Source organism: Scylla paramamosain, chromosome 5, assembly GCF_035594125.1.
Source record: "Scylla paramamosain isolate STU-SP2022 chromosome 5, ASM3559412v1, whole genome shotgun sequence".
Classification (NCBI taxonomy): domain Eukaryota; kingdom Metazoa; phylum Arthropoda; class Malacostraca; order Decapoda; family Portunidae; genus Scylla; species Scylla paramamosain.
In genome coordinates this window covers 4,270,932-4,286,563 of record NC_087155.1, presented here as the reverse complement: position 1 = coordinate 4,286,563, position 15,632 = coordinate 4,270,932, and the positions used below count along the sequence as shown (strand labels likewise).

Below are 15,632 nucleotides of genomic sequence, written 5' to 3'. Positions count from 1 at the left end.
TGTGTTAAGATCGGTCCTCTCTCTCTCTCTCTCTCTCTCTCTCTCTCTCTCTCTCTCTCTCTCTCTCTCTCTCTCTCTCTCTCTCTCTCTCTCTCTCTCTCTCTCTCTCTCTCTCTCTCTCTCTCTCTCTCTCTCTCTCTCTCTCTCTCTCTCTCTCTCTCTCTCTCTCCCTCCCTCCCTCTCCCTCCCTCCCTCCCTCCCTCCCAGTAAAGGCTTTCATTGATCGTCCATTGCAATGTTACTGGTGTTACGAGTTTGGTCATGGGAAGAACAACTATACAAGTCTTCCCTGGTATGGTCACTGTTCTTCCCTTGATTCCCACCTTACTCCTGAATGCGAATCAGACGCTCATTGCTTCTTTTGCAGGGAAGCTCATCCACTACACTCTCAACAATATAGGAGGTACCACCTGAACAGGACATCCTTCAACTGCCTAATTCTCAATTCATTAATCTTGGTAGTGCCAGGCGGGAACCTCTTTTTAGACAGAAAGATGGTGGGGAAAATACATATGCCTCCTCCCTCCACTCTAGTTCTTCTAGAGGTAATAAGGCTGCAACACCTTCCTGCCTTTCTCAACCATCAATTGCTTCTTCCTGTTCCTGTGAGAATGTCACTCCTTCAGTTACCATCTGTGACAGGATTTTTGTTTTGGAAAGTGTCACCTCCTCTGCATCTTCAACCAAGCCCTTCACTACTTCTTCAGCAAAGCTCTCCATTGCATCTTCACCAGTTAAATCACAGATCCTCATACAAAAGTACATATTGTCAAAGTCCATGCCCCCATGGATTCCCAACCAGGAACAACTTCCAAGACTTAAGTAACCACAGCAACATACTAACAGTTTTCTCATGCTTCCTCCTCAGTCCTACCATAAATGCTCCCGGGGGGGGTCTGCTGAGTCCCAAGGCTCAACAGGTGTCCACTAGGAAAATCCCTGTGGGAGTGTCAGATGTTCCTAAACCAGATGTTATCAAAGTGATTCATCCAGTTCTGATATGAATATAGAGGGTTTCTCTGCCTGTCATCCAAATAAATCTTCCTCCAAGAGCAATACCGATATGTCTTTGTCGAGGAATCCTTTTCCTCTAGTCTCTTCATGAGTTTCGGAGACTCGTGTGTGGTTAGCTATCCCCACACCAGTTACACAATTTCTGGTTTCTGCGCCTACAAGTAATGTAGGATCAGATAAGCCTTGCTGGCCAGTTAAGCTAACTAGTCAGATTGGCAAGGGGAAGCTTCTCTTTGTGACTTCCCTGAAAACTCCCCTCAAATAGTAAAATTCAAGATCCTGCAGTGGAATTGTCGTGGTTTGCGTGCCTCCTGGGAGAAACTCGAGGTGTTGATCTCCAGATTTTCTCCTGTTTTGCATTTGTTTGCAAGAGACAGTGCTCAGAGAATCAATTCACTTTGGTCCTCCTGGGTATCATGCTTTCTCCTCCACTCCATTTCCTGGTCAGGGCCACCACAATGATATTCCTTTTATCCACCTAAAAGTTCACTCACTGCAACAGGTTGTTGCTGTTAAGATTTTTATAAATCGTTTTTATACATTGTGTAGTCTGTATCTGCCTCCTAGTGTTCCTATTGAAAGGAATAAGCTAGATAACTTTTTAAATGCTCTTCCCTCTCATGTTCTTTTATTGGGTGACTTCATTGGTCGCCATCCTTTGTGGAATGATGACGCTGTCAACTCTCATGGTCTTTTAATTGCTTCTGTTATCGAGGATTCAGGATTGGAGATTTCCACAGTCAAACCGGTACTTTTACAACAATAGATTTTTCTCTCTGTATCTCTAATTCTTTTCTTGATTTTAACCAGAAAGTTTTACCAGGCCTATATGGGAGCAATCACTTCCCAATTTTATTGGAATCAGCTGATTCTGCACCACAGTCACATCCTCCCTGATGGCAGCTAGATAAGGCAGATTGGGACCTATTCAAAGATCTCAACACCCCTACCCACTTAATGGATGAGAATAGGAAACTGTGATGAGGCTGCAACATACTTCACTGACATCTTGCACTCCATTACCTTTCATTCTATCATTAAGACCTCTGGCCAGTTTCCTAAATGTCCTGTTCCATGGTGGAATGCGGATTGTACAGCCGCTGTTCAAGAAAAGGATGCTGCCTTTTATTGCCTTCAACGGCATTGTGGGGACATCCTCTGTTTGGAGGCTTTTTGATGAGTACGTGCTCGCCGCACTTTAGAAAGGGCTCGGCAGGACTCTCGGAGGAGTTATGTCTCTTCCGTCACAGTTCACACACCACTCACCGAGGTCTTCAACAGAGTCCACAAAATATCTGGGAAATATTCTGCTCCTCCTCCCACCTGTTTTATCCCATGATGAGGGCATGGTGGCAGACACAAAGATAGTTGCTGACCTGTTTGCTAAGCACTTTGCAAGTGTCTCTAGAAAGAATCCAGCAACACCTATGGCACTTCATCGTTGACATTTGGAATCTGTTGGTGTCAATTTTGCCTCCCCTGGTGGAGAGTCTTATGATGCCCCATTTTCTCGGTCTGAATTACACATGGCTTTGTCCCAGTGCCATGATTGATCCCCGGGTCCTGATGACATCCCACATTCCATTTTGTGCCACATGTCCGATAAAGCTTTTACCTTTTTACTCAACCTCTTTAACTTTATTTGAAGTACTGGTGTTTTTCCATCTTGGGGTGTTGCTATAATTATTCCCATTCCAAAGCCTGGAAAAGATCACCAGTTAACAACCAATTATTGTCCCATTTCTTTAATTTCATTTATTTGTAAATTGCTGGAAAAGATGGTGAATATCAGGCTTATGTGGTACTTGGAGAGAGGCAATTACTTATCTCCTGTTCAGTATGGTTTCTGGAAAATGCGATCTATGACTGATGTTTTATTGTCTCTGGAATCTTCCATTTGCGAGGCATTTCCTAATAAGCAACACCATGTCAGTCTTTTTTTGATTTAGAGAAAGCTTATGACACAGCCTAGCGTCATGGCATTTTACTTAGTTTGTTTGAGTTTGGTCCTCGTGGCCAACTCCCTATTTTTACACAACAGTTTTTATCTTGTCTTTTTTTACGGATATGGGTTGGTGGCGATCTGTCAGGAGTATGCCCACTTAAAGATGGTGTGCCGCAAGGAAGTATACTTAGTGTCACTTTTTACTGTATAACTATAAACAGTGTCATTGGTGTACTTCCGGAAAGAGTTCTTGGTAGCTTATATGTCGATGATTTGTCTATCTCCTTTTTTGCAGCTTGGATGCCATTGATTGAGAGAAAGCTGCAGGTGGTATTTGATAGGATTTCTCAGTGGGCCGCAACTCGGATTTCTTTTCTTGGCTTTAAAGACTGGCCATGCATTTTTGCCATTTTCATGGTATTCACTGTGATCCAGACTTGTATCCATATGATAGAAGAATCTCTTGTGTGGAAGAAACTCATTTCCTTGAACTCATATTTGACAGTTGCCTGACTTAGGTACCCCATCTTTGTTATATTAAGGCAGCATACATGAAGGCGCTATCACTTCCAAGAGTTTTATCTTATACTTCTTGGGGCACTGACAGGCAGATCCTTTTAGCCTTGCACTGAGCTCTTATTCTTTTTAAATTAGAGTACTGTTGTGAAATCTATTCATCTGCTACTGAGGCTCAGTTTCATGTGTTGGATTCAGTGCACCACATCTTGTTACTGGTGCATTCCACTCATCCCCAATCCCTGGCTTACTGGTGGATGTCGGTGTCCTGCCATTGGACCCATGCCGTCAGTCTCTGGTAATGAGGTGTTGGTATTGAATCCACCGCCTTCTTGAGTCTCACTTGTACAACAGTTTCTCATGATGCTCATGATGCACATTCTCCTTATATGATGTTTGCCCTAGTTTTCCTAAGCCTTTTGGATATCGGATCAGGTCTGCTGTGACTGAGTTTGACATACCTTCCATCTTCATTTGCCCCCCATTGCCTTCCAAGGGTTGGGTACTGGCAATTTTTGTGGGTATTGATCTGGCCTCCTGTTGTTAATAATAAAAACTTATTACCACAGTATAAGTCTCATGTTTTATTTTTGGAATACTCTTATACACACTCTGGCTCCATCCCTGTCTACACAGATGGTTCAAAGTCTGATGCAGGAGTGGGATATAGTGTTATATTCCCTTCCTTTTGTTGATGCGGTAGCCTTTCAAGAGTTGCCTCTGTTTTACAGCAGAGTTATCTGCCATCATTCTTGCCCTAAAAGTAATTTTTACCTTACCGGTTTCAAGTTTTACTATTTTTAGTGCGTTGTCTGCCCTGGAGCATTTTACTTCCTCTCTCCCTCCCCTAATTTTATTTGTTTTAGAGTGGATTCACCTGCTTCAGTGCAGAGGATATCACATAACATTTTGTTGGGTACCCGCACATGTGGGAGTTCATGGGAATGAGAAGGCTGATAGGCTGGCTAAAGAGACACTAATTTGGGTTGCACTTTTTACTCCCATTCCCTTTTGTGATTTGTACTCCAGTATAAGGATGGCAGTTCTTGCCAGTTGGCAGGGCAGGTGGGAAGATGTGGTTGTCACCAATAAGATGGATGAGATAACTTCTGTAACTTTCCACACATGGATGTATGTCCATGTGCAGGGGCATCACTCAGAGACTGCACTGGCCCATCTCCGGAAGGGTCACACATGTCTCACTCATGGTTACCTCATGTCCCAGGAAACCCAACTATTTTGTGATGACTGCTTAGTTCCCCTTACAGTGCGACACTTTCTGGTGGAGTGTCCCAGTCTAGTGAAGCTACGGGAGTGATATCTTTTCCATTGTCATGATGAGGATAGGACCTTCCAGATGTTGCTGATACTGGGAGAGAGGGCTCTCTTTCTGGAATATGAGGTTCTTATGTTTGTGGAGAAGGCTTGTCTTTTAAGCAAATTATAGATTACCTTTTAACTGCTTTTCTATTTATTTTATAATTGATATAATATTGGGCAGAATCTTATTTTTGCACTGGGAGAACATGGAGGCAAGTGAGGAAGACACATAACAAACAACACAGGGTCTTGGGGCCTGGGTTAGTAATGAACAACAATAGATATCTGGGTCAGTGGGATCAGTGTCGTGGATATGTAATGAACAACCCCAGACATCTGGGCCAGTGGGGTCAGTGTCTTGGGTAAGGAATGAACAACGCCAGATATCTGGGTCAGTGGGGCCAGTGTCTTGGGCACGTAACAAACAACACCAGATATCTGGGTCAGAGTCTTGGGTAAGGAATGAACAGCCCCAGATATCTAGGTCAGTGGGGTTAGTGTCTTGGGCACTTAAAGAACAATGCCAGATATCTGGGTCAGTGGGATCAATGTCTTGGGTGAGGAACAAACAATGCCAGACACAGTGGTCTGGGTCAGTGGGGTCAGTACCCTGTGGCTGAATTTTATTTTAAATTGAATTAAATTAAATTAAATTAATTCAAATCAAGTTAAGTAACTAAAACCCCCTCATTTTTATATGCCTCTTCCCATTTCCTTTTTTGTTTCCTTTGATAGTGGTCTTTTAACATTTTTACCATACCTATGATTTTGTTCTTAATACTGATATTTTAAGAAATGCAATCTTTTAAAGGTTTCTAGCAGCGCCATATGACCGCGATGTTGCAGCGCCATAAATTAAATCAATCAATCAATCTCTCGAGATGGGCAAGTTGTGGTCACAAGAAGAGGAAGAATGTCAGCTGATTGCTCCAGTAGTTTGCCACCTGTGTGTGTTTCTCTGCTGAGTCTGCCACAAAGAGTTCAGTGAAGCTTGCCCTTACCTTGTGTATAATAAGTGTGAGACATATATTTTATGGTTTAAACTATAAACAGGTATTTCTTAGCCTTGTAAGGGTTATGTCTAGGATTCATGGATTTTTGCTATTTGTGGGGAGGCTTAGAACGTAACCTCTGCAAATAGTGGGGGGATACTGTAAATCCTCTACTGAGAACGGGTTAATCATTTGTTGGCAGTCCTTGTGAATATTTTTCCCTTTTCTTTTGATTGATAAATACTCAAGACATTCTCTATTTGCGGTCGATGCTTGCTCATATTTGAAAGGTAAACACCTAAGTTATACTCATTATTCCATCACTAGATGCCTGCCTAAGCATCTTGTGTCTTGCTGAGTGTAAAACAAAACTCGGTACAGGTGCTTTGTTCCATTTTTGAAGATAACAGTTAAAAAGAAAAAAACACAACAGAAAATAACACAAACTCTCTATCAGTTGGTACACTGCAAGAGGATAGAGTTGATTATTGGTCCTTACCATCCCAAGTCTGTACTAGACTTCATGCTTTATTCAGACAGCCCAGGAACTTTTGGATTGCCTCTCATAAATAAATTTAACATTTGGTTTAACACATGATATGAATATGGGCAGAAAATAAAGACCCATGTACATTTTTTTTCCTTATTTACTGTTCATGCTGTTTGTAATAATATGACTTTTTTGTCATATGTGTTAGAATGGCAAAGTTATTTCAAGTCTTTATTCAAGACCCTTTTCTAGGAAGAAAATCTAGCAAGACTTCGAGAAGAGGAAGAAAGAAGAAAAGAAGTATCCACCAAATTCAATGTTACATTATCTGAGATTTCTAATTTAATGAAGGAAAATTCTGATAAGAATTCCAAGTTGAGAGATGAAAACCAGGATATGGCAACCCGCCTACAGGATCTTATCAAGCAGTATGAATCAAGAGAATCAGTAAGTGCTATACCAAGGCTCTTTTGAGTTGGCATGGTCAGCATCCCAGTGTTACAGTTTAAGGTTGCAGATCTTAGGCAATAAAATAACTGTTGTCATAAAACCAGAATATCATTGTTATAATTATATACTCATGGTTAAGTTGAATTTGAATTTAGTTATAGTTTGCTACATTTTTCAGTGTAAGATTAAAGAAAGAAAAAGGTTGTAAATAAAATATTGAAAAATAATGTGTAGTACTTAACATGTAAAAGTTCTTACAGTGAATATAATTATGAATTAGAATAGAACACAGTGTGCCATGCTTCAATGCCCAGTTGTTACCCTTTCCCTCCTTCAGCATGTGCAGAAGATGGTTAAACAGAAGGAACTGCAGTGTCAATTAAGTGAAGCAAGGATGGCCAAGCAGCAAATTGAGATGACAGAAGACAGGGAGAAAATGCTTCTAGAGAAGAAAACACTGTTGGAGGTAAGCTGGAAATTTGGCCTAGAGTAATTCTTCTTCATATTATTTTTTGTCAATGAATAGTTTAGTACACTGGTGTATTTGGCTTATGACCATAATTCATGTCAAAATTACTATAGAAAAAAAAAAGGTTGGATGGCAAGGCTTTATTCTTGAAAACATAAATAATTAAAAGAAAAAAATGACCACTAAAAGTACAGTAAAATGCATATAAACAATGCCTTTTATCTTACAGTGTAGTATTTATTATTAGCAAATGTATCACTAAAGTCACAAAAAGTATTTAAATTTTATACTCAGTCAAATGACAAGTTGGTCATATGCCAAAGTAGACTTTATATATAAAAAAAAAAAAAAAAAATTGGTCAGATAGTATGTTGGTTTTATTTAAGTCAGATATGTTGTATGTTGAATAGCTCACTGTGCTGTAATAATTTTGTCTTACTTTTGTCTTTTGTCTTATATATCCTTACCTTAAATAAAGTAACTGCCAACCTCTCCTCCACTGGAATACATTTTTTCATGTTCATTCTGCTACAAGTCAAATTATATTCAAGAGTATGTAAATATCAGGGTTGGCATAAAAAAAAAAAACAAAAAAAAAACACCCAAAATAAACATAAAAAAACTTTTATATATATATATATATATATATATATATATATATATATATATATATATATATATATATATATATATATATATATATATATATATATATATATATTTCATGTAAAAATTTAGTTTTATATCATATTGACAAATAAGATCTATATATGTACCTATACCTAAAAAAAATGTAATAGTAATCAAGCCTGACCTATTTATTTCCTCTGCAGTACAAGTTAACACAGGCTTTATTCAACTGGACTATCCTGTATCAACATGACCTAAACAAGTGTCTGTCCTTTAGATAACACTTCAAGCCTTTTGCTTCACTGTATATTACTTTTTTTTAATTCTGTATTTAAATTGATTTGCATATAAATATGAGGAATATATAAAAAATAAATAAAATCCCTAAAAAACAATAAAATCCCAAAAAATAAAGCCCCCTAAAAAAAAAGAAAAATGACCTGGTTTTTCCAAACCGTTTTAAACACGTCCATATTCATCCCAAAATGCCTGATGAACTTGTTTTATTATGATCTCAGATCTTCGTAAAGGTATAAATCTGACCTGTAACAATTTTTTGACTCAAAACTGGATGCACCCAGTAGTTTTTTTCATTTTTTTCTTTTTCTTCTTTAACAAGAGAGTACAAATATATGCTACCTCTACAAAATCCATGTTGAACTGTGGGAAAGTTGCTGCCACAAAAAATAGCTCATGCCTGAGCTCAAGACAAAATTTGTGGGCCACAAAAGTTTCTGCCACAAAAAAACCCTCGTGTGCACCTAGGCTTAAAGGTTTTGTTTGGCATACAGTGAATCTCCTGATTTAAATCAGAGATAATGGCTCTTGCTCACAGTTGCTTGAGAAAGTGAAGGATTTTGATAGGAGTAACTATTAAATCATGAATTAGTATTTTTACCCATCAGAAGGATGTTTCCCATTCTTGAAGGTAGAGAGAGGGCTTTTGTAGATATAGTTTCACAGTGACAGTGTGGAACTGAGTGACCCATGAGCAGTGGGCATACTCATCCAATATTAAACCTGTCAAATATTGGCAGACATTGCCAGTGATTACATTTTGCTCCCTGGTATCCTGTCCACACAGCCATTTTTGAGTGATGAACACTCAATCAATGGATGTGTTGATAGTGATGTGTTGTAATGTGTATTTTACTTTTGTTAATTATTTTATTTTGACAAAAATTATTTTTTTCCAAGGATTTATGCACCATTTTTATTTCTGAGAATTTATAATATTACTAATTTTTTCATGGGATTTCTCTTTTCCTTCGTAGGAGGTGGCTGCTTATCAAAAGAAAACACAGGAGATGTCTTTGAATGAAATAAGTCTTCGTACACAACTCAACTCCTACATGGAAAAGTATGAAGACTTCCAAAAAACTTTAGAAAAATCCAATCAGATATTTCACACATTCAAGAAAGAGATGGAGGAAGTAAGTATATTGAAGACTAGTCTGAATATTCCTTAAATTTTTAGTTACTTGCAAGGTGAATGGGAGAAATGAGTCCATGGATGAAAGAATAATTTAAGGAATGTTATTCTCTTACTATTATTGATGTATGGATTAAACTTGGATGCAAAATAGCCATACCACAGCATTCAAGAGTGTGAGCTATAGAAATGAGTTATCTGGGAGGGAGTGATGAAGTGATAAGATGGGAGGGTGGGAGCAATGAAAATGGGTATGAAAGATGCCAAGGGAATTGTTGAATTATAGAATGGTTAAAAAGAAGCTCACCAAGGTGATATAACCACATTTTAGAGCATGAAGAGCAAATAGTTTATAAAGAAAGTATGAGTGAAAGTGAAGTCTTAATATGAAAGGAAGATTATTTGGAATGATAGAATAAGCAAGTGTGTGTGTGAAAGAAGGGCTAGTATTAGAGTCCAAGAACTTGAACAGTCATAGGGAGATTTGAAACCTCTTTGTTGTGTAGGATACTCCTAGACAGAGCAAAAAATCAGAGAGATAGATAGATACATACCAAACTTAACAAAACAAATGATATAAAGTACTCCTGAGTTTCACAGTATCCAAGTTTTGCAATCCTTGAGTTTTGCACTGAGTCCTAAATTCTTACCACCCTGACCTTTGAGCATTATTTCCTTAAGTTTCATGCTTTTGTGGTGTAATGGTTGTGCATTCCTACCATTGGCATCACGGTTAGTAAAAATAGATAAATATGTGCAATGTATTGTATACTTATTTTCATGTATAATTCACATACCTGAACATACAAATCCTTTGTGTTATGTTAGCCACAACACTAGTCATGCTGGCTTGCATGCAAAAGAGAGAATGAGGAAGGCTGGCAACACCACTGCTACATTGTGAAAAACAAACAAGTGAGGGATGCCTCACTGTTGTGGTGGATATGATGGTGCCAAAACCTCTGTACCAATGCATCACACTGAATATGAGGACAAAACACACACACCCACATGGTTTTAGATGTGGTGATGCTGCACCGTTGTATCACACCAGATAAGAGGACAAAGCATACATAAACACAATCTTAGGTATGATGATGCTGCACCTCTGCACCCTGCCAAATGTGAAGACAAAAGACACACACACACACACACACACACACACACACACACACACACACACACACACACACACACACACACACACACACACACACACACACACACACACAGTCTTTGGTGGTCTGGCACTGCACTACCACACCACAGCACTCCAATGAATATGAGGACAAAACACGCACATTCACACAATCCTAGATACAATGGTGCTACACTGCCGCATCCTGCCAAATGTGAGAACAAAACATACAGACTCTCATTAGGTGCGATGGTGCTGCACTGCTGCACCCCACTGAATGTAAGGGCAAAACATGCAGAGTCACACAGTATTAAATGTGATGGTGCTGCACTGCTGCATCCTATCAAATGTGAGGACAAAACATGCAGATTCACACAGTTTTAAATGCAATGGTGCTGCACTGCTGCACTCAGCCAATTTTTTTTTTTGTATTTTTATTTTATTTTATTTTTTTGTATTTTTATGCAAGAGGGTCACTGGCCAAGGGTAACAAATTATTAGGGAAAAGTACCAGCTCCAAAAAAACTGCCAAATAAAAGTCAGATGATAGAGGATAAGTGTCTTGAAACCTCCCTTTTGAAAGAGTTCAACTCATAGGAAGAAGGAAATACAGAAGCAGGAAGAGAATTCCAGAGTTTACCAGAGAAAGGGATTAATGATTAAGAATACTGGTTAATTCTTGCATTACTATAGGGAGGTGGACAGAATAAGGGTGAGAGAAAGATAAAAGGAGGGGAGAGAGTCATGAAGGAGAGGAGGCATGCAGTTAAAATCAGAAGAGCAGTTAGCCTGAAAATAGTGGTAGAAGATAGCAAGAGATGCAACTTTGTGGCGATGAGGGAGAGGCTGAAGATAGTCGGTTAGAGGAGAGGAATTGACTAAATGAAATGCTTTTGATTTTACCCTGTCTAAAAGAGTGAAACCCACCTATACATGTGAAATATACTCCATACATGGATGGATAAGGCCCTTGTACAGAGTTAGCAGCTGGGGGTGTGAGAATAAATGGTGGAGACGTCTCAGAATGCCTAACTTCATAGAAGCTGTTTTAGCTAGAGATGAGATGTGAAGTTTCTGGTTCAGATTATAAGTAAAGGACAGACCAAGGATGTTCAGTGTAGAAGAGATGGTCAGTTGAGTGTCACTGAAGAAGAGGGGATAGTTGTCTGGAAGGTTGTGTCGAGTTGATAGATGGAGGAATTGAGTTTTTGAGGCATTGAACAATATCAAGTTTGCTTTACCCCAATCAGAAATTTTAGAAAGATCAGAAGTCAGGCGTTCTGTGGCTTCCCTGCGTGATATGTTTACCTCCTGAAGGGTTGGACGTCTATGAAAAGACGTGGAAAAGTGCAGGGTGGTATCATCAGCATAAGAGTGGATAGGACAAGAAGTTTGATTTAGAAGATCATTAATGAATAATAAGAAGAGAGTGGGTGACAGGACAGAACCCTGAGGAACACCACTGTTAATAGATTTAGGAGAAGAACAGTGACCGTCTACCACAGCAGCAATAGAACGGTCAGAAAGGAAACTTGAGATGAAGTTACAGAGAGAAGGATAGAAACCGTAGGAGGGTAGTTTGGAAATCAAAGCTTTGTGCCAGACTCTATCAAAAGCTTTTGATATGTCCAAGGCAACAGCAAAAGTTTCACCAAAGTCTCTAAAAGAGGATGACCAAGACTCAGTAAGGAAAGCCAGAAGATCACCAGTAGAGCGGCCTTGACAGAACCCATACTGGCGATCAGATAGAAGGTTGTGAAGTGATAGATGTTTAAGAATCTTCCTGTTGAGGATAGATTCAAAAACTTTAGATAAGCAGGAAATTAAAGCAATAGGACGGTAGTTTGAGGGATTAGAGCGGTCACCCTTTTTAGGAACAGGTTGAATGTAGGCAAACTTCCAGCAAGAAGGAAAGGTAGATGTTGACAGACAGAGCTGAAAGAGTTTGACTAGGCAAGGTGCAAGCACGGAGGCACAGTTTCGGAGAACAATAGGAGGGACCCCATCAGGTCCATAAGCCTTCCGAGGGTTTAGGCCAGCGAGGGCATGGAAAACATCATTACGAAGAATTTTAATACGTGGCATGAAGTAGTCAGAGGGTGGAGGAGAGGGAGGAACAAGCCCAGAATCGTCCAAGGTAGAGTTTTTAGCAAAGGTTTGAGCAAAGAGTTCAGCTTTAGAATTAGATGTGATAGCAGTGGTGCCATCTGGTTGAAGTAGAGGAGGGAAAGAAGAAGAAGCAAAGTTATTGGAGATATTTTTGGCTAGATGCCAGAAATCACGAGGGGAGTTAGATCTTGAAAGGTTTTGACATTTTCTGTTAATGAAGGAGTTTTTGGCTAGTTGGAGAACAGACTTGGCATGGTTCCGGGCAGAAATATAAAGTGCATGAGATTCTGGTGAAGGAAGGCTTAAGTACCTTTTGTGGGCCACCTCTCTATCATGTATAGCACGAGAACAAGCTGTGTTAAACCAAGGTTTAGAAGGTTTAGGACGAGAAAAAAAAGAGTGAGGAATGTACGCCTCCATGCCAGACACTATCACCTCTGTTATGCGCTCAGCACACAAAGACGGGTCTCTGACATGAAAGCAGTAGTCATTCCAAGGAAAATCAGCAAAATACCTCCTCAGGTCCCCCCAACTAGCAGAGGCAAAACGCCAGAGGCACCTTCGCTTAGGGGGATCCTGAGGAGGGATTGGAGTGATAGGACAAGATAAAGATATGAGATTGTGATCGGAGGAGCCCAACGGAGAAGAAAGGGTGACAGCATAAGCAGAAGGATTAGAGGTCAGGAAGAGGTCAAGAATGTTGGGCGTATCTCCAAGACGGTCAGGAATACGAGTAGGGTGTTGCACCAATTGCTCTAGGTCATGGAGGATAGCAAAGTTGTAGGCTAGTTCACCAGGATGGTCAGTGAAGGGAGAGGAAAGCCAAAGCTGGTGGTAAACATTGAAATCTCCAAGAATGGAGATCTCTGCAAAAGGGAAGAGGGTCAGAATGTGCTCCACTTTGGAAGTTAAGTAGTCAAAGAATTTCTTATAGTCAGAGGAGTTAGGAGAGAGGTATACAGCACAGATAAATTTAGTATGAGAATGACTCTGTAGTCGTAGCCAGATGGTGGAAAACTCGGAAGATTCAAGAGCGTGGGCACGAGAGCAGGTTGAGTCATTGCGCACGTAAACGCAGCATCCAGCTTTGGATCGAAAATGAGGATAGAGAAAGTAGGAGGGAACAGAAAAGGGGCTACTGTCAGTTGCCTCAGACACCTGAGTTTCAGTGAGGAAAAGAAGATGAGGTTTAGAAGAGGAGAGGTGGTGTTCTACAGATTGAAAATTAGATCTTAGACCGCGAATGTTGCAGAAGTTAATGAAGAAAAAGTTGAGGGGGGTGTCAAGACACTTAGGGTCGTCGACGGAAAGACAGTCCGACCTGGGGACATTTATGGTCCCCTCCCCAGATGGGGACTCCGAGGCTGGTGTAGGAGTCGCCATGATTTTAAAATTTTTGGAGTGAAGGGTGTGTGTGTTATTAGGTGCTTGTAGTTTTGTGTGGAGGAAGAGAGTTGTCTTTAGAGGGCAGGCTGTGACTACCCCCTTGTGTTGTGAGACATAAAGGGAAACGTTCAGTGAGGTCACAGCTGGGTTTAATGATAAGTTCACAGCACCCCCTGAACAGTGCTTTAGACCTCACTGGGAGTAATTATCGTTTCGGCAGGTGTCTACTGCCTCCTCCTAGTAGTCAGAGGGTGGAACAAGCCCAGAATCATCCAAGGTAGAGTTTTTAGCAAAGGTTTGAGCGAAGAGTTGAGCTTTAGAAATAGATGTGATAGCAGTGGTGCCATCTAGTTAAAATAAAGGAGGGAAAGGAGAAGAAGCAAAGTTATTGGAGATATTTTTGGTTAGATGCCAGAAGTCATGAGGGGAGTTAGATCTTGAAAGATTTTGATGCTTTCTGTTAATGAAGGAGTTTTTGGCTAGTTGGAGAACAGACTTGGCATGGTTCCGAGCAGAAATGCATGAGATGCTGGTGATGGAAGGCTTAAGTACCTTTTGTGGGCCACCTCTCTATCATATATAGCACGAGAACAAGCTGTGTTGAACCAAGGTTTAGAAGGTTTAGGTCGAGGAAAAGAGTGAGGAATGTACGCCTCCATGCCAGACACTATTACCTCTGTTATGTGCTCAGCACACAAAGACGGGTCTCTGACATGGAAGCAGTAGTCATTCCAAGGAAAATCAGCAAAATACCTCCTCAGGTCCCCTGGCAAAATGCCAGAGGCACCTTCGCTTAGGGGGATCCTGAGGAGGGATTGGAGCAATAGGACAAGATACAGATATGAGATTGTGGTTGGAGGAGCCCAACAGAGAAGAGAGGTTGACAGCACAAGCAGAAGGATTACAGGTCAGGAAAAGATCAAGAATGTTGGGCATATCTCCAAGACGGTAAGGAATATGAGTAAGGTGTTGCACCAATTGCTCTAGGTCGTGGAGGATAGCAAAGTTGAAGGCTAGTTCACCAGAATGGTCAGTGAAGGGAGAGGAAAGCCAAAGCTGGTGGTGAACATTGAAGTCTCCAAGAATGGAGATCTCTGCAAAAGGGAAGGTCAGAATGTGCTCCACTTTGGAAGTTAAGTAGTCAAAGAATTTCTTACAGTCAGAAGAGTTAGGTGAGAGTTATACAGCACAAATAAATTTAGTTTGAGAGTGACTCTGTAGCCGTAGCCAGATGGTGGAAAATTCAGAAGATTCAAGAGCATGGGCACAAGAGCAGGTTAAGTCATTGTGCACATAAACGCAACATCCAGTTTTGGATCAAAAATGAGGATAGAGAAAGTAGGAGGGAACAGAAAAGCGTCTACTGTCAGTTGCCTCAGACACCTGAGTTTCAGTGAGGAAAAGAAGATGAGGTTTAGAAGAGGAGAGGTGGTGTTCTACAGATTGAAAATTAGATCTTAGACCACGAATGTTGCAGAAGTTAATGAAGAAAAAGTTGAGGGGGGTGTCAAGACACTCAGGGTCATCAAGAGAAGGGCAGTCTGACCTGGGGACATTTATGGTCCCCTCCCCAGATGGGGACTCCGAGGCTGGTGTAGGAGTCACCATGATAATTTTGAAATTTTGAGTGAAATTGTGTGTGTTATTATGTGCTTTTAGTTTTGTGTGGAGGAAGAGAGTTATCTTTAGAGAGCAGGCTGTGACTGCCCCCTTGTGTTGTGAGACACAAAGGGAAACGTTC

The 15,632-nt window shown here is 40.5% G+C and overlaps 1 protein-coding gene across 4 annotated transcripts in view; it reads left to right on the top strand.

Annotated features, from left to right (window-relative positions):
• The window catches only part of LOC135100432 (beta-taxilin-like), a 59,162-nt gene that overhangs the window by 27,156 nt on the left and 16,374 nt on the right, over positions 1–15,632 (top strand). For 3 of the 4 annotated variants that reach the window (XM_064003304.1, XM_064003306.1, XM_064003307.1), the window contains 3 exons: positions 6,530–6,724; positions 7,065–7,193; positions 9,101–9,259. In XM_064003304.1, coding sequence (XP_063859374.1) covers positions 6,530–6,724; positions 7,065–7,193; positions 9,101–9,259 — 483 coding nt within the window. Of the gene's footprint in view, positions 1–4,870; positions 5,775–6,529; positions 6,725–7,064; positions 7,194–9,100; positions 9,260–15,632 lie in introns of those variants that run through there. The other variant, XM_064003308.1, reaches the window with a different exon arrangement.